This window comes from Saccostrea echinata, unplaced genomic scaffold (genome assembly GCF_033153115.1).
Source record: "Saccostrea echinata isolate AGI-Se365-2 ecotype Australia unplaced genomic scaffold, CSIRO_AGI_Sech_v1 ptg000057l, whole genome shotgun sequence".
NCBI classification, from domain to species: domain Eukaryota; kingdom Metazoa; phylum Mollusca; class Bivalvia; order Ostreida; family Ostreidae; genus Saccostrea; species Saccostrea echinata.
In genome coordinates, this window is record NW_026889806.1 from 8,322,827 (window position 1) to 8,342,953 (window position 20,127).

Here is a 20,127-nt window from a genome sequence, read left to right on the forward strand (position 1 = left end):
TAAAAAGTATGGAGAAAAGTTAGGAAAAGTTAGGGGAATTATTGTTCTCTGTCTCAATAAAAATGTCATGATACATGCATCTTCAGAATCAAAATGAACAGAGAAAAATACCAGTAACACTTGTAAATCTTAAGTAACGCGATCTATAGAGCATTCGAGAATCAGCAAGAAGCTTAGGGTTACATTTATGTTTAGCACTACCCCCATGTTGAACAACTTTTTTAGCAGGACTAGTGTTCCGTAGATAAACTTGTAAGTGTCTACTTTCGGTTTGTTCGTTTCAGGAAAAGAAACGCAAAATGAGTGGAACGAAGGTAAAAATGTCTTTGTTTCTGCAATACCATCTGTGCTATATAATTATATACTTATAAATACTCGCAGGTGTGCATGTTACTGAGTACAAAAATACTGTGACGATGTATATTATTGTACACAGTCGGCAGTGATAGACAAGTCATTGATCTTTGCACTTAAAATAGAAATGTTTAAACGCAGTTTAAATTTTATATATTCTATTTCAAAGATCACCTTTTGTGATTATTTTCGGCATATTCGGAATATCAGAGTATACAAATTGTGTTATGCTTTGCTTAATTTAAGAACTTACTTCTTACTACAGATTATAACAAGTAAGTATTTAAAACGAAAGTGCTTTAACTTAATTAATTTCATTTCCAATATTGTATGAAGTTAGAGAAAGAGTAGTAAGAGACTTCATAATGATATAAAATTAAAGTCAATGACACTTTAGTTTTTAACTTATTCTTTTTACATGGCTGGCCTCGATTTAAATTAGGAGAATTAAAAGTCGCCCTATTTTATGAATAGACTTGTTTTTTGGTCGGCGGATCATTAAGAAGTGTTTTCATTAAATATCAACCAGACTGTACGGTTACAAGAAATATTTTCGTTAGGCTTCGAGTATCTTGTACTTTGACTTTGCTTCAATTAAATGCAATTAAAATTTATTTCCGTTCATCTTAAAATTATACATTTTATCTCACAAGTGCATGTTTGGCAAAACAAATAAAGATTACGTTCTGATTATATTTGTGTTCAATTAAAAGCACAGGCAGTAAGGAGTAAAGGACAAATAGGCTCTTTTTCCTCATTCTTTCTACGTTTTTGTCGCTGCAAGTCTCTGATTTCATTCCAAGTTTGGTTATAATTATTTTTTTAAATACTATTTTCGGTAGGAAGTTAGTTCAAAACCATGAGATGCCCATTAAATGAAAAATTTGCGTTTCATAAATGAGAAATTCAAGCCTTATTTTATACATGTACAAGAAATAGAGTAGAAAATTATCAATGCATGACTTCTTATATATCCTTCCTTTCAAAACACACTCACACATACTCATGAGAGAGAGAGAGAGAGAGAGAGAGAGAGGAGATGGAATGAATCTTTTGTCTATAATTGTATTGCTGTGTGATTGTATTTTCGTTTATAAGTATGTTTTTGTGCTTTGATGATATAAAATTGATATAGAATGAACTTTACAGGAAATCAAAAAGGAAGGCCGAGAGTGTCAAGTTTATGTCCTATTCATTGAGGTATTTCCGGGTTCTATTTATTTCTTAAAACATTAAATTTCATATACTTACATCAAATCCCTAAGCTATATCATGCACCATAATGGTCAAAGTAGTCTGAAACGTATTGTTAAGACGAATTTAGTTCACGTTGATTATCTCCAAAAATATTTTTTGTTAAAAAAATTTTTAATGGTGAGAATGACATTGAAAAGGTATGTACACATAGTGTCCAAGGAAAAATAATCTTAATATTGTTATTTATTATGGATATCCAATAAAATCAGATATGGCGTAATATTGATAAGAATTGCTAATGGATTACTTCTTAGGATCCTCATGCAAAACCCATAGCTGACTTACTGGCGAATTGTCGACGTTATAAAGAGGAACTTCGGTTGGACAAAGAGCTGGAAGAGGCCTCTCTTGAATATAAATTTCTTCTGAAGAAGGCAGGAAGGACCGGATCTCAAGTATTGTCTTATCTTACATTACTTGACGTGTTGTATGACACCCATATTATTACAATAAAACATGCTTATAACGAAGTGCCAGGGACAGACGATTTTGCTTCGTTATAAGCGTAATTCTTTATATTCGTTTATAGCTGCAGAACTGTAGCTTTCTGGTTGAGAAAATTCGGACAGACAAACCAGAGAGCTACAGACTCAAGCGTTGTAAAAACCTTCGATGTAAGGCGACGACTTTAGGTCGCTGGCTTCGGGTATTATTCCTTGTATTATATGCGTTCCCTCGCCAACGCACATGATAACAAGAAATAATACCCGAAGCGAGCGACCTAAAATCGTCGCTTTTTACAACGCTTGGATCCTTAACTCTCTGGTTTGTCTGTCCGAATTTTTTTCAACCAGAGAGCTACAGTTCTGCAGCTAATTCGTTAAGTATTCAATAATATTTTAAAGTCAAGAGGAATGAAAATCACTTCAATATAAGCATCTATTCATTACATGTATAAACGTGTTCGCCATGAGCCTGTTTTTCTGTACAGCACTAACCTAGCACCAAATGTATATTAATGTACACTCAGACAGGGTATTTATAGGAGACATAACAGTTTTACATGTTTAAACTAAACCAGACTCAGGGTTTGAAAGAAAGCATAGTAGGATTTTGAATTAAGGGGTAAGCATATTATAGACCTGCAGATCATAACTTGCAGAGAAGTTATCTCCAGTTTCATTCTTAAACTTATAAACTGTAGCTAGAATATTAAGAAATTGAGAGTTTACATTGTTGATAATAAAGTTTACCTTAGACACTGTACTTTGTAAACATTACATTGTATAAAATATCAGTTCAAAGCATTTTGATCCGATATCTGTACTAGTATTTTACACCAAAGTTCACTATTACATATTTCTTCGGGAAAAAAACGAATAAAAAACCAAATATCAACTTGGAACATGTTTTGACTATTATTTTTACACTAAATGGAAGTAGAAAATAGCTGTAGCAAATTGGTATTAATTCCATATGATCCTTTTTTCGTAAAATATTTTTTTTCTTTGGTAACATAAAAAAATAACATGCAATTATTCACATAATTTATTAATCATAACGCCATAGCTTATAGATAAGTACTTTGATCTTTTCCTACATACAGAAAACCACCCGTCCATACGAACTGAACCTTTTTAATGACGAAAGACGATGCCAGGCACCATCCCTGTTTGATGTAATAAGTAAAGTCTCCAAAAGATGTCAATATGCAAAGTGGGAAAAAGCCATGTCGGAATTTATTGGTTTGACACCCAAGCAGACGGAGCCAAAAAAGCAGGTACTCATTGAATATTTACATGGAAATCGTTCTCTCAGCATCACTTATAGATTTAATCATGTTACATGTACAAATGTTATTTTTGTTTCTTAAGAAAAACAACAGAGTGTCATGGTTTAGGAGTTATTAAAATAGAGGAGAACAATGAAATGATTGAAAGAATTAATGCCTCGACATAAACCGTATACAAACACTGTAGATACAATTTCTTACGAAATCATCGCTTAATATGATTGAAGAAAAGTAAATTTATCAGTAAACCAGACGTATGTCAAAAAATTTGTCGACTGTTATTCTCTGTTTTAACTTTATTCAGTGTTCTTTTATACTTTAGCTAGTGCAAAACACAGAGTTTGCTGAATTATGTAAATCTACAAATAATTACATCTACCTTTAGAATTGTGTATTGTTAAGAAATGTTTACTTGTTAGTAGGCAAGAGCAAAATAATTGTCTGTTTAGCACTCGGTACCAGGCGCGGATCCAGGAATTTTTTCCAGGGGGGTCCATTCCAGTCCAAAAAATCCAATCTAGAAAATTCTTAACAAAAAAAAAAAAGGGGGGGGGGGGGGTAGTCGTTACCTTCTAAAGCTTCAAACCTATGAATTTTCATACCAACTTTACACAGATCCGCGTTTTCGATGTTGGGGGTGGGGGGTGGGGGTGGTGTCCGCGTTTTCTACGGGGGGGGGGGGGGGGGGGTCCAAGGTAACTTTTAGTTGGTTTAGTATATTCATTTAATAAGTCTGCAAATTCCAGGGGGGAGGTCCGGACAAACAACCCCCCCGACCCCCTCTCTAGATCCGCGCAAGGGTATATACTACAGGTAAAGACATCAGATTCACAGTTAGAATCTCATGATAATAAAATGTCCATTTTCTAAACACAGTTCAGATGTTTTCTATTAAATTTTAATAATATATCCAAGCTACTGTTTTCTTGTCTGTGGGTAACTATTCTCCGAATTTTATTTTTTACAGGTTTTCACCGCCGATGTATATCAGGTTTTCGCCGAAGATGGAAAGGCAACAAAAGATGATGAGGAATCAGATAGAGGAAAACCCCCTAAATTTGATAAAGAAGAAAAAGGTGGCGAAAGAGAAGAAGATTCTGAGGATCGGGACGAGTTATCGGAGACTCTACCTCCCGAGATAAACCCAGACACCGAGGACCAATCACTGAAATCACAGGATTATCAGGTAAACAGAGAGACACAATTGGATATAGTGCATAAAATTAGAATTTTTTTTTCATGAAAATATGAAAGTAGAATAGTTTTGGCGTTTATACATTTGTGTTTTGTATTTGTATAAACTTGCCAATTACTGTTGAATCATCTGTGTTCGTGTGGGATTAATGTGTGTGGATTCCCCCCCCCCCCCTCCCCCCAAAAAAGAACTTACTGATTCGCGAAACTGTATTACAAAAAAGTGAAATTTTGTTTACCTGAATAAAAATGACTCCACAGTAAAGCTTTATTTGCAGAACTATTACAAAAAAGTGAAATTTTGGTTTACTTGAATATAAATGATTCCACAGTAAAGCTTTATTTGCAGAACTATTACAAAAAAGTGAAATTTTCGTTTACCTGAATAAAAATGATTCCACAGTAAAGCTTTATTTGCAGGAAGAGGACAAAGAAGAGGAGGTTTTTCATGATGCAATGGATGGAGAAACCAAGGACAGAGCTCAAGTTGTTAACGTTCTGTTTCTAGAGGTATTCATATTTCAGTGTTTATTTAATCAGCAAAAATGATATAAAAGCAATTCCCCTTATTCTATAATTGGGGCTGTTCAAGGGTCCCGTTCCCAGTTCAAAAAGGTACCTTTTTTCTCCATTGAATGTGTTAATTCTCCCAAAAATTAAAGGAAAAAATAGTTGGAAATATAATAACTAAACTTGTTATTCATATTCCTCTGTATTGCAAAACAAAAAAAATTACTTGATGATAAAGACCAGAAACCCAAGATATCATGATTTTAAATTAAAAAGGTTATTTTAAAATTTCCAAAACGATGCTATGTTCCCAATCTTTACAGCCTCGGCTCCATTCCAAAAAGAATGGTGTGAGAGTCCTGAACTTGGTGAATTAGCATTTGACCTAAACCAAGCTGACTTGAAATAAAATCAAATTTTTTTATGTATTAAACTTAAAGAACAGGATACTAAAAACAAGTATTTTACAAATCAAATTTACTAAGTGTGAATCTCACAAATGAAAATTATTGCATACTGTTCCACTTTAAAGTAAGGCTATGCATTTTGATTAAATATTTAGTTATAGTCTGTCCCACGACCGGAACGTCACTACTTTTTGCAAGATATCTCAAAATATATAAATACCTTGACTTTCAACCTAGGTTCGATCGGTAGATTGATTTTTTTCCAAACTTCCTGCATTTATACGAACCCTCGAGGTCAACCAGTGTATTGACACGGCGGCAAATTCAAAGTCTACGGGGATTTAACATTGTCAAAATGGCAGCCACTTCGGAAGGGAATCCATCATTATTCGTAATTTTCCGTACATTGCCGTCAGTGAGGTAATGACGTCACGCAAGTTCGGGAATGCTCTGTGCTTATCGACGTCCAAAAAGCTGTAAAGCCCGAAACTTGCCAAGTATATATTTAGGCCTATATATAGGAGAAATTACGTCTTCGGCAAAACTTTCATACCCAGGGCCAGACAGAAGGGATCAAAGATTTTTAAAAACAGCTAGCCTATACACTGCATAAAGAAAAGAGGTATGACTCAATTCATATATCCTAAGATTGTAATTATCATGTTAAAAACAATCGAGGCAACTGCAAATTTAGCTCAAGTGACATGACTGCTTTTATTGCCAAAACGTAGAGATCTAACTTCTTACAAGCGTAGTCATATTATTAAGATTATTAAAATTAATTGCTGCTTTACTTTACTCCTTAGCCTTCCACATAAATCAAACTCCCTATAGTTTGTTATAAACACAGTCAAAAGAGGCATCGTATCACTTCTATGTGAACAATTGATGTCCTTAACTGCACAGTATATCCTGTTTTTGTTAGACTTTCAACACTTTAAACACATAGATGTAAAATCCACAATCAATATTATATTTTGAATCTCGGTGCAAAACAACTATTGTTGTCTGCATCAAACTACGTCACCAATGGAATTTGACCTTGCCCTTCGAAAACTTCCTGTAATATCGGCATTAGGTAAATCCAGGCCCTTGGATATATTTTTAGTGTTTCCACAAATATAACAGAATGCAAAAAATTACTCAATCCTACACACAAAAACTACATAACACAAGTGTAAAAGATATACTACTTTTTTTATTTTAATTTTTACCTTTTCTTTTTTTATCATCTTATTTTTTTCTTTTGGTAGAAAGTTCAGTAGTTTTACACACACACACACACACACACACACACACACACACACACACAAGATTATACATGTATATATATTGACACTTTCTATATAAGTCAGAGCAAGCTGCTAGCTTGATTCTCATATAATAAAAAAAAAATATTTATTCAGAAAAACAATAGATAAAATTTTTGAAACAATTTTATTGCAGCCTGCAGGATCATGAAACAGACTTTGACTTAAGTCATATTTTCAATTGCCAATAAAATGTTTATCATTTATTGAGTTAATCTCTAATTTTGCAAATAACAACACTTTTGTAAAACAATATTGTAAAATAGTTTAATTTTGGCCTGCTTGACTTCTACAACATTTTAGTACAACATAAAGATTTTACTTAAGCTTAAGATGTTTCATGATCCCGGGGCCAGGATACCAAAATAGCTACCCGGTGAAGACACAGTATACTTTGAAAATGGTCATTTTTTACCTATAATTCAAGAAGTCTCTCAAGAAATGTAGGCAATTCTAGAAAAAATCACCTAAAATTTTAAAAACACTATATTGAATATAGACAAGCACAAACAAACAAGTACATAAAATAAATTCAGCCATAAGTAGCTGCAGATACATCCTAAGTAATTTTTGCTATATGGACTGTAGATACATGAGCAGTCTGGGCAGCTTAGTTGTTAGAATACCTCATTAGTATACAAGTATTTGTAATGCTGAGGTCCTGGGTTTGATTCCCAGTCAAGCAAAATGTTTTTCCTCATGTATTTGTAAATTTTCAAAGTATGTTTCTTCATTATTCCATTTCCTGGTACATATGGCTTCCTGATACACATTTTTTCTAAATTGCATAATACTATGGAATCATTTTAATTTGTGGAGGTCAGTGTTTGTGGGCAGGCATATAGTTTTGCTGTTTTGTGGACAGGACATAAATAAGGTTAACCAAAATACAATCAAAGGAATTAATGGATTGATTAAAATGTTAAAATAAGCATTTGTGGAAATATAAATCTATGGGTATAGCTGATCCATGTGATAAAATCCAAGAATGTTGGTCCCCCACAAACAATGATGATTCCACAGTAGATGTCAATCAGGTTTTGTAAGCTACCTGTCTGTAATGGGCAAAGTAATTAATCATACTCAGATAATTGTTTTCAAAATTTTATTACTGCTTGTTTAACAGCTACCGGTAGATATATGTTGTTTTAAAATTATCAAATAGAATTGCTTCAAACTTTAAACACATTTAGTGAGATTACAGGAAATATTGCAAATGATTAATGAATTGTCTTTCCTTTATTTAAAGATATCAGATCAAATTTAGAAGAATAAATGATTATGAAAATTGAGTGCCCAATGCTGCTGGTGTCCATGCTTTTGAAAAAAGAAGTCATGACTCAGAATCCATAGTGAGAAACAGATCATGAATGAAGATTGAGATGGTGTGTTTATGTTTCTCTCCACTAAAACTTCTGTGATAAATGGTTGGTGTCTGGCTCATCCAATGATCAACCCATTGGCAGACTACCAGGTAATCTTTCATTCAGCCAATACTTTGAGCCTGAAAAAAAGATGATGATGAAACACATTTTAATCCATCATAAAGATTCTGGTGCATGAAAATACTTTTTAAGTCTGTACAAAGTGAAATTTAAAGGAATAATGAAAATTCAAATGATTATACTTGAACTTGCATTACATGTTAACATGAATTGATACATATTAAAAATGCATGTATGTAGTCAATTTTCAATTTCAGGTTCCAACCTGAAGAACACATGGGAAGAGTAAAACCTTTTTCATTTATATAAATACTTACTAGCTATAGTCTAGAAGAATGTCCTGAAACCTGAATGTTTAGTCCACCATCAGATGAATTTCAATCGCATTATTTTGAAAAATTGAGTAGATAGTCTTCTACATGCATGCATGTCTTAAAGTCACACTGTCTGGTCATCATAACTTTGCACTCCAATTAATTATACATGTACCTTCAAAAATGTTATTTAGTAATTAATAAAGGCATCATCAAATATTTTTGCTTTGGTTATTATTACATTTCTTTGATCAATGACTTGTCTTTTAAATAGTTTGGACTGCAATAGGAAGATAAAACTAAAAAAAAAATGACACAGCTTAAAATGTTATATGTATCACGATATACAAAAATATGTAAGGTTTCTGTATCAGGATATATTACTTTTTTGTGCGTATTGTGTAAGTTACATAGTATTATGTTTCTTGAAATTATTTTTTTTTTTAATTTTGAACAAAGAAAAATGACTTGTAAATTTTATAGTTAAAATCTCTTGATTGAAAGAGAAAAATGAAAGCACTGAGTTTGCTGAGGGACAAAAAAAAAAAAATACACGAGAGATTAGAAAAAGATTGTTAAATGTGGACGTGAAGTGTGCTAAGCTTAAAAGTTTCATTCTGATTGTTCAGTATTTAAAAGACAGGATAATTTGAAGATATTAGACATTATAATAGTCTGACTGGTTTATTATGTATATCATTTTTGCTTTATAGCCATGATTTCTGATCTGCTACCCTCATCGTTAAATCAAGCTACATAGCTGAATCAAGAGAATGTGCCATACCTGTATACACGGGTATCTATTTCATCAAATTTGAAAATGTTCTGAATTTAGAAGTTAAAATTTTTGTTGAATAAAAAAATATTTACATAACTCTCTTTCATAGTAGGTTTCCCAGCAGAAAATATTTATTATGCCATGGATACAATTACCATATATTTTTTATTACAATAGTAAAACTATTCTTGCACATGGGTGTTAAAAGATCTCTATATGAATATTGTTGCACTAATTAAACTATTGCAATCAAAAAATTGCATATACCAGTGAATAGTTTTGAAAAAGAAATACTCAGATGAGACCCTACAGTGTACTAGGAAACAGATTTTTCAAATTAAGTCCACATTTGAGCAGTATGGGAACTTGGAGACAAAATGAAGCTGCTGCCTGAGAAACCCAACACAGCAATTTGGAACACTGAATGTGGTACATGGCATTAATTGGAAAATTGCCTCTGATGTCAATTTTTTGTTTGAAAAATGTCTGTATTCAGAATAAATGATTCAGTTTTATCTTAACGTTTATACTGATGAAATTATATAGACATGACTTGTTCTTTATTTTTTTCCCTTTTTCCTCTTTTGCTTCTGTTTTTATTTTAAACTGGAAAGTCAGGACATGATTGCTGAAACACTCTGTATCTACCAAGACAGTTGTCTATACAACAATACATGTACATAAATGACCCTTAGAACTCGGTCCTGTAAAACTGACAAAACTTTGGGCTAAAGGTATATTTTATATGTTAGAACTTGTAAAAAATACACATTTTTCAATAAAAATTCAAACAAAAAAAAATGCCAAAAATATGTGTTATATATACATGATATAGAAAACTCTATATTGATTCTCCAGGGTGTTGACACTACAAATAAATGTAAATAGAAAATGCATTTTACATCATGTAGATTGTGATTCACTGTCAAAAGCATGAAATGTTGAAAGAGAAAGTATAGACTTTCATATATTGAAAATAATGTTTTTACCAGCTGTTATTTTCTTTATGTAATCTTGGTGTTATTCTAATGCATTTTTCCTAATTGTTTAATCAGCTGATTGTGTCATATGTACCTTTTTACGTTTTTTTTTAAACACATACTTCTGTATATGGGGCACTGTAAAAATGCCAAATATACATATACCAGGCGTATTTGGCATATTCTTACAATTTGGAAACTCTTCTTTCTTGTGTGTACATTAGGTAGTAAAACAACAACAGCAAAAAAAAAAAAAATCAAATAAATCAACTTACGTTTTTAAAAACACATTCTTGCATCATCATGGCCATGTCACATCTGTATCCACAACTTGTACTGCATTATACACGTCCGCGGACTATTTTCTCGACGTTTTTGACAAAACTCGTTATACAGTGTTAAAATATATTGTAATTCAAATAAATACTCACATTATTAATAAAAACACTTTAAATAACGTCCTTTGATTTTCTCAGATTTTTCGAAATTTTACTTTGGAAAGAACGACTACTCCCTTCAAAAACTGGTTCCCCGCCCCGTAATCTAGACGCTAATGGACGAGTTTACCATGTTAAATCCCCGTAGACTTTGAATTTGCCGCCGTGTCAATACACTGGTTGACCTCGAGGGTTCGTATAAATGCAGGAAGTTTGGAAAAAAATCAATCTACCGATCGAACCTAGGTTGAAAGCCAAGGTATTTATATATTTTGAGATATCTTGCAAAAAGTAGTGACGTTCCGGTCGTGGGACAGACTATAAATGCTTTGTTTATAAATGTAATAAAGGTGTCGTTTTAGTACATAAAAGGAGTTTTAAGAGTCCTAACTTGTGGTGTAATTGTTTTTGTAACTATGCATTATAATTATTGTATTCTTTTACATAATGTGAAAGAATGCCTGTTTTTATGCATTTGGTACTTGATGAACTTAGTGTGTTTGTATGAAATGTGCTGGTGAAATCAACCAAAGGATCAAGTCAAACTAGTCTTCTAGAATAAGCATTCATGTTCAACTTAATACAATTATTCTGGTTTAATAAGTTATTTAGTTTACATAAAGTACTGATTACTCTTAGGCACCTGTTTCCACCAGGGTTGAAATTCCAGTGATGGGAATTACCAGTGGTAAATACCGCTATTTCCCGTCCCCGTAAATACTACGAATTTCCTTTACACTGGGAAATATTGGGAAATACAAAGTTTAAGTTTTTTATTTCTTAAAATCATTCAATCTCATTCAGACAACATTCAGAAAAAAAAAAATAAAAAAACAGAAGATGAATAATAAAATGGAACTCATAAATATACTTACCTTGTCATTGGTCATTTGCAAAACTATTTTGTTAAAAAGCATTCTGATTGTACACACACGTACTCTGAAGTTGATATTAAAAAGATGCTTGAGTTTCTGATTGACAATATCTATGTAGTTTTTGGAGATCAGATCTCCCAACAATCTGTTGGAATTCCCATGGGTACCAGTTGCGCCCCGTTATTAGCAGACCTATTTTTCTATTCATATGAACCAGAATCTTTTCAAAAACTTCTACATGAGAAGATCAAAACACTTGCAGTGGCCTTCAACTCGACATTTCGATACATCGACGACGTATTGTCAATTAATAGTTTCTTCCTTTCCTATTTCGACTCTATATATTCCAGTGAGCTTGAAAAAAGATTCCACAGAGTCTGTTACATCTGTTTCATATTTAGATATTTTACTAGAAAAAGACATTAATGGTAACCTAACAACAAAGCTTTATGATAAACGTGATGACTTCAATTTTTCAATTGTCAACTTCCCTTACTTATGTAGCAATATGCCCTTATCTACTGCATATGGGGTTAATGTCTCTCAGTTGATTCGGTACGCAAGAGCATGCTCTATGTATGAACAATTTTTAAAACGAGGCAAGCTATTGACAAACAGGTTGATGAGACAAGGATATCGATAGATTCGTTTGAAGTCATCATTTCGCAAGCTTTACGGTTGAAACAATGACCTTGTCAGCACATACAACCTATCAATGAGTCAAATGCTGACTGACGTTTTTCATGCTGATTAGTAGGCCATTATTTATACACTGAACTGTCTACGAATTTTTCCGGGTTTTTTTTTTATCATGACAAAGAGCACACGGCGGTTGTGAACGGTCGGCAGGGGATGCTCACTTTTTCCAAAATTGTCTAGTTTCATTGGACTTTCGAGATTGAGTACTGATGGTTATCTTCATATTTTAGTGAATGTCTCAAACTCCAGTTTAACATATTCAGAGTGTAACACTACTCCAGGTCCCCTATCCATAAAATTTTATAACAGAACATGTTTCCCTGTCTGTATTTTAAGAACAAAACTGGTTTTCTAATTCGCTCCTTATAAAGTTTATAACTATAAATCCATAAACACTGTAGTAGTGTAGTTATTACAATCAATCATATTGTTTTAACAATTGCTTTGGACTGTTTTGTGCTCCTGTTTTAGAGATAATTCCTTGACTTTTTCTGAAAGGCCTCTTTTTAGGATTGATTGGTTTGTTTGTTTTTTGTTTAACGTCCCTTTCAAGAATTTTACAATCATATTGAGACGCCACCGGTCGGCACTTAGGGCCATTGAGCAGTGAGGGATCCATTTTGTGCCAGCACCCACTGTGGCACGGGACCTCGGTTTATATGTTCTCATCTGAAGGACCGGTCTCCACGTCCCGCACTGGGATTCGAACCCGCGACATAAGGATCAACTCCTTACTCCGCGGGTCTAGAGCAATAGCTCTAACCAATGCCCCACGCCACGCGGGCGACTCTTAGGATTGATATTTACACCATATTCTAAACAATTTTCTTAGATCCTTCTTTAGTTACATTTAAAAAACCCAAATGGGATCTTTGGGTTCATTTCATTAACCTTTATAGACTACATCTGACTCGAGCATGAAACAGATGACACCCATGACTGGTATATGAGTATACTGTGTTGTGATTATTTAGAATGAGATGATAGGAAACCAGAATTTTTTAAATCAAGAACATGATAAAAATTATGTAATATGTAGCTACTTCTTATTTCCCAGTATTTCCCGGGAAATACCAGTAATTCCTGGGAATTACCAGTATTTCCCACTGTCCTGCGAAATATGAGTATTTCCAGCTTTTTTTGCCAACCCTGAATCCCACCACTGGAAACAGGAGTCTGTGTTCGTGCCCTGTTCAGATTTTATTGTTTATAGATTTTTTTTAGATAGTTCACCGTTCGTTACCTTCACCTTTTGCATTTCCTTTTCAGAATCAAGATAAGCAACCGATAGAAAATTTTCTGGAGAATTGTCAACGTTATAAAGAGGAACTTCAGTTAGGCGAAGAGCTTACAGGGGCTAGGAATGAATACAAATGCCTCCTTAAGAAGGCAAAAGAGACAGGATGTCCGGTATTATCTACTATTAAATTTTGTACATGTACATAGTATTTGAAAGAACTCTGAGCTAGAAATGATATAGAAATTCAATCATTTTCATGCGGAAAAAGAATTATACACATGTACATCCTATATATTCATTTTTTTATTAGTAACTTAATATTATTAGATTGCTTTTAAATAATAAAGTACAAGTTGTACTTCATATAAGTGTTCTGTTACATTAGAATGACTTACCTACCTAGTGACCTTCATAACTTGATTTTTAAGGTACAGAAGAATGCCCCACCAAGCCAGCTGAATGCTGTAACTCCAAATGAGAAATGTCAGGCACCTTCTTTATATGAGGTTATTAGTGATGTATCAAAAAGATGGCCGAAAGCAAAATGGATGGACGCTGTAACAGAGTTCATTACGTTAACAACATACTCACAATCAGAACCCAGACATGCTAAACACCAGGTGATAAACTGATTAATGAATGTTTAAGCTTAGAAAAATATAATTTTTATGATTTTTTTCCACAACAGATTTTGTTTATAATTTTGTTATGAATGACCTTTAATGAATGCTACATCAAACTTTGACATTAAAATGCCCATATTGTATACCAAAGAGACCACGTTCTGCCTCTGGATATCAGAAGAAAAAAGAGAAAGAGTATAGAAATACAATAGAGAAATTGTTGGACCAGGAATGGGACTATGAAGTTATTCCTAGGACTGCTGTGGAGTATGATTACAGACACTTTTACACCTCAGAGAGTGTCCTTAAGTCTAGTTTTCCTGATGCTGTAAGGGCAATTTTCAAGCACAAAGTTATTGCAAAAACATTGTATGCTCTTTTCCATGCTGTTCTAAGATGTTATCCCTGAGTAGCAACTAAATGACTGCAAAATTCTTTCAAATATGAAAAACTCAAACAGTAGGAATGCTACCTTTAAAGATCCAGATCATAACAGAGAGAACATCCGCGAGATAAATTTGTTGAAACTAAATTTGACTATATTCTACATAATGTTTTTTCTTGCCAATTTTCATCTCAGTATCAGGAAGATTAAGAGCAAATTTCAAAAATTTGCTACACAGTAATGTTCATAGAAGACTCTGCTTCTATTAGTGGAAATGTGAATACTTATTGTTGACACTTCCTTTTGCAGTACATTTTTAATATGGCCAATTCTACACTAAGTAAACCTGAGGACGTTCCATCAGAATTCAAAGAAAGAACTCTTTTTACTTTTCTGCTGTCCATTGATATGAAAAAATATGGAGTAAAACCTGCTGATGCCTGGAGAGACTTTGGTCGCTGTATTTTGGCGGAGAAACAGTTAGACCTAGCACGTCGAGCAGTGGTAAGATAATATAATATAAAATCATATATTATGAAAAAACTACCATGACCTTTTCTAAAATTTTATACCGGTGGGGTTTCGTTTGCTAATTTTTGTGATGAACTGATATTATTTTTTATCTAAGGGCCCAGATCTTGACAAAAACGTTATTGTCAGCAAACACAACTTCTACAAGCTTCAAAATGAGTTAAAGGAAAAGACGGAGGAAATTGAGGAACTTTCTACGAGGTTTAAATGAATTCAATAGTTAAAGCAATAAAATTAATTCAATTACACTAAAAAGTAATATTTTGAAGGGGTCTTTTTCACATGTATACACTATGAAATAAAAATTGTCATAAATTTAAAGCTTTTAAGAATGTTTTTGTAGACTGAGTAAGTTTGCCAGTCAACAGCTGACTGAGGGTAACCCGAACATCGCGGACCTGAGTGACACACACCGTCCCACCAGACTGGGAGAGATGTACAGTCAGCTGTTTGATGATGAGTGGTCGGAGGCGTTTGAAGCCTTAAAGCCTAAAAAGGATGAAGATGATGAAGAAGAAGATGATGACATCTTTCCTGATACACTCTTTATCTTACAGAATATGCTTAAAGTAATGATCATACTGTCCTACATAAACCAATCAAACAAAAAAACCCATATATTTTATTTTAGCGTACGTCATGATAACCTTACCATGTAAGAGGTAATGAAAATAACGAATGTTGACAAAATATTCTTAAAGTAATGATCATTTTCTCTTGCATAAACCAAGGAAACAAAAAAAAATCATTTAAGCATACATCTTGATACTTATGATGTAAGAAATAATGAATATAATGTTGACTGCCATGGAGTAATAATTCGACATTTTCTATGACAGGAAATATTCGAATTTTGTAAAACTCAATCACAGAAACAACTAGTCGAATTAGAGGACAGTTTTGCTACCGTAATAGGGTTGAAGGAATCAAAGGTATAATTAATATTTAGTAGCCATTCATTTGCTTTTCTGCTTTACATTAATATTTATATGTGAAGGAGGAGTTTGACGTTGATGCTATAATTTGTAGGTAAGAAAACAAAAGAATGAGGAAAGAGCAGAGGAGAACCATACTGATGGTGGAGGTGACTCTAGTGAAAAACCGAAGGTGTCAGATGAGAGTGTGCAAGAGAAAGAAAGCAAAGAAACAGACGATACCAGTGATAACAAGCAATTCGAAGACATCAAAACTCCTTCTGAAGATATAAAAGGAGGGGATGAATTATTCCAACAACCAAAGTTGTCAACTGAAAGTACAGAAATGGAAAAGGATGCAGGGGAGTTAAATGATAACCAAACTGAAAAAGATAAACCAGGAAACTCTGGTACTGATACAAAAGACTCAAGTAAAGAGGGAGCAGTTGAACAACCAAAACCCAATAAACAAGATACTAGTGTAACTGACCCTGAAAAGGAGCCAGAAAAGGACACTAGTAACAATATTAATAATGACACTGAGTTAAATAATAGTATGAACGTAGAGGATAAACCTATGGAAACTTCTGATAAAAAGCTGAAGGGGGAACAAACTTCTGACGACAAGATGGCCGATCCTAGTGAACCTAATTTGGATAGGAATGAAGTACCGAATGAAGAAGTGAACAGTGAAGGTCAAACCAGTGAGAAGACCGATGATAATGCTAGCTCTAAAGGTCAAGACAAGGAACTACTGGAGGTCAGAAATACAACTGTCGATGTTATCATCTTTCGTATTAAAATGATCTATTATTTACTTACAGTGTGCTGAAAAAGATTCTTGTTTTTCAATTATGTAGGTCAATACTTTGATAGGGGAAAATTATTAATGTATGCTACAACACTAAGAAGCCTTCAATTAAAATATTTAAAAAACCTTTTTTTCTGTTTTGACAGTCTTCGGAACAATCAAACATAAAGCAATCCTCTGGTGAAGAAACATCAAAGGATGGGGAAAAGGAGGATAAACAAGATCCATCTGAAAGAGAGGAGGCTCAGAATAAAGCACCTGAAGAGAAGGATGGAGGGAATGAACCTGATGGGGAGGAAGAGAAAGGACCAGAAGAGGAAGAGGATAGGAAATACAGGACCGACCAAGCCTTCCCAATGATCGAGCGTCACGCCCGAGAGTTCCGAAAGGCTGCAGCAGCAACTTCAGCCAAGACTAAGTCCACAGTAATTTTCATTCAATTGAATACTACAATGCACTTGTCCAAATTTATGATTAAATTTAAAATTGAAAGTAAATAAAATAATTCTCTAAAATATTCACTTCATTAATAATAAAGTTTGCGTTGAATTGAAATAACTGATTTTACGTTGTAGCTTTTCATCAATGTCGAACTTCCAAATCTTGTCACGGATAAAGGTATTAGAGAAGACCTACGCACCCTGACCTACGTAAGAAAATGTGTAGAGTTGTGTTGGTACATGTGTATGCAGGATCCTCCTATGGTTATTATAAGTCCTGAGAGAGGACAAGAAATCGACAAAGGTTTGTTTTCCCTCCATGGTCGCCGCGGGAAAACGGTAGAAGTCTGTGTGTGGCCTGCTCTTCTGCTTCATGACAGCGGGCCGCTTGTGTGTAAGGGATACGTCCTACCAGAGGAGAGGAAACGCAAGAAGTAAAAAAAGAATTCATATTTCATGAGTGTTTTTTTCATAACTTTATGGAGTTCAATTATTAATTATGACTGTTTAAGTAGCATTTGATGGTCATTTGTTTTATGTATGACCACAATAAACATATCGCTTTGAGAGTGAATACATATGTAGGTATTGGATGATATAATTTTGCATTGAAGTTCAAAGCTGATAGTTTGTACACAAGTGATTGCAAAAAAGGTGTAGATATAAAACCTTAGCATATTTAAATGAAAATTGAATATTTATTATAGATATATTGTTAACTTCTCAGAAAGTTACGAATATGCTTTTGAGTAATGTTTCCTCTCATTGCATCACCATTTTTTCCTCTCGAATGATTTAATTATAAGTATTGATAAACATAACTAATTTACATTTGTAATTTGTGTATTAAAGATCTAGAGCTTTATAAAAGCTTTTTATGAATCTTACTTTTTTTCACAAAGTGCCATATATTAAAAACAAAAGACGGCTTATGTTTTCCTGGCAAATAAATTTCATTTTTGAAAGACTGTGTTTACTTAAATCATTTTGTGTAACAAAAGACATCAATGACACATGCAGCCAGTGAATGAAATGAGTTATAAACCTTTGTAAATATTAATAGAAATTTGATCCAAATGAGCATATGTTTTAACCAATCCGAGAAAAATAGAGCAAGGATGAACAAATTGATTACTTGATTAATTTTCTTTGATCATTTTGCCAACAAGTACTTGGGAATTATTCTGTTTGTATTAAACGAAATATATTCCCCTTTAAAGCAAAGGGGGCTTATCTTGCATATGTTGGCCGTTTCACTTTGTAAAACAGTTTTTGAATTTTTTTTCTCGATACAAGATGTGTTTTCCTGAATATCGGTTATTTATGTTTCTAAAAATAAAAATAACAGTGTGTAAACCATTTTTGTTTGCATATATCGTACTTGCCCGGAAGATAAATAGCTTCCAAAATGTGGCATGATCCTAAACAAATAGTTTATTAGGACTACAAGCATTTAAAGTAAAATTCTGAAAGAAACATTAGGAAGTGTTCATAATTGTAAGCCACATTGACTTTGGCAAGGTGATGTATTTCAAAAGTTGATTGGAACATGCATTTGACTTTAAGAAATATTGAAGTTTATACGTTAAGATGATATGAAACGTTTACATTTCATAAAAGTTGTAGCCACATAAATTTGTGTGTGAACCATATACCTTCTTAATAGGTGCATTTGTACCCGTTTCTATTTTGTGCCTGACTTTAGCTGTTCGTCCAACGTCTTCATCAGTCTTGGAAAACAGTGATGCATACTTCAGTAAAAATTGTTTGGCTCTTTGCCTGTCTTCCTCATCTAAATGACCAACAGTGTTTTTATACAACGCTTGCAAATGGAATGTATTACTGTTCTCATCTAGAGGTATCAAAGACACAATCTCATCCACTGAGGTTAATTTCCCTACAACAATTCCTGGGTACATGCTTCTACTATCATCCGAAATATTCACGATACGGATGGGCACCATGTCCTGTCTCCGGACAAGTGCTTTAGCCAGCAAGCAAGAATATGACTTGAGAAGTTTCTCAGCTGGCTCTATCAAACCAACTTTAGTCGGAAATATTCCATACGTACTAGCACATATCTGTTCCTCTACCATCACTTGGCTACCTTATATAAACTCGCCGACCCTTCCAGCTGAATAGGGTGTTCTATCCCTGAGATTGATATTTGATGTCTATGCATGTTTATAATTGCCTCATGCTTTACCAGGAAATCAAGACCTAGTATCCTATCTACAGTTATGTCAGCTATAATCATCTCATGTTGCAGCTCAATGTCACCCAGCTTAGAATCTACTGTAACTTTCCCCAACACCTTTAGTAATACGTCTTTCTTGACTTCAGTCAATGCATAATTTCCTGTCCTTGCAATATTCAAAGAGCATATTGTAGACAGTTGTAGATACTGTAGCACCTGTATCAATCAACAAGTATACATCTTCTCCATGGGTACGGGCAGTAACATAAACCCCTCTCTCGTTTATAGAGTTTACAGCTCCAGAGTACTCATCATTACAAGTTTTGTAACGTGTTCTGGGTCCGATGATTTGATCGTATGATCTTTCTTCAAACATGCTTCAGGCTTATTGTGCTCAGCCCTCTTGGAATTAGTGTTATTCCTATACTTTTGTTCAGGCTCTTTCCTCAGCTGTGGGCAAACTCTTCTCAGTTACTTTTGAGATCCACACTTGTAGCATTTCCTAGTTGGAATTTTATCATCTGTATGCGTCTTTGGACGAGGCATACGTTTCTGACTTTGTGACTGAAACTTCCACTGTTTCAGTTCTCTCATATCACGCTGTAATGAGCGCATGTTCTTTTCAACTGTTTCTATGAAATGATCGAGTTTCGAGGTCTTAGACGAGTTCTCGGTATTCTCACTCATCACCCTG

At 33.8% G+C, this 20,127-nt stretch overlaps 1 protein-coding gene across 1 annotated transcript; it reads left to right on the forward strand.

Moving 5' to 3' along the window:
* Positions 1 to 284: 284 nt before the first annotated feature.
* LOC133174327 (uncharacterized) lies at positions 285 to 18,037 on the forward strand. The gene is made up of 16 exons (XM_061309423.1): positions 285 to 314; positions 1,504 to 1,554; positions 1,866 to 2,006; positions 3,158 to 3,331; positions 4,311 to 4,529; positions 4,958 to 5,047; positions 13,562 to 13,702; positions 13,961 to 14,152; positions 14,307 to 14,483; positions 14,850 to 15,044; positions 15,169 to 15,272; positions 15,415 to 15,640; positions 15,911 to 16,003; positions 16,101 to 16,745; positions 16,943 to 17,221; positions 17,372 to 18,037. The coding sequence occupies exons 1-16, from the start codon at positions 300 to 302 to the stop codon at positions 17,672 to 17,674; spliced, it is 3,045 nt and encodes a 1,014-aa protein (XP_061165407.1). The 5' UTR covers positions 285 to 299; the 3' UTR covers positions 17,675 to 18,037.
* Positions 18,038 to 20,127: the final 2,090 nt, after the last annotated feature.

Bases quoted from the DNA above. Each gene is read 5' to 3' on its own strand.
- LOC133174327 (XM_061309423.1), top strand. The intron at 13,703-13,960 runs GTATTATCTACT...TTGATTTTTAAG, and splicing joins CAAAAGAGACAGGATGTCCG to GTACAGAAGAATGCCCCACC. The intron at 16,004-16,100 runs GTATAATTAATA...TATAATTTGTAG, and splicing joins TAGGGTTGAAGGAATCAAAG to GTAAGAAAACAAAAGAATGA.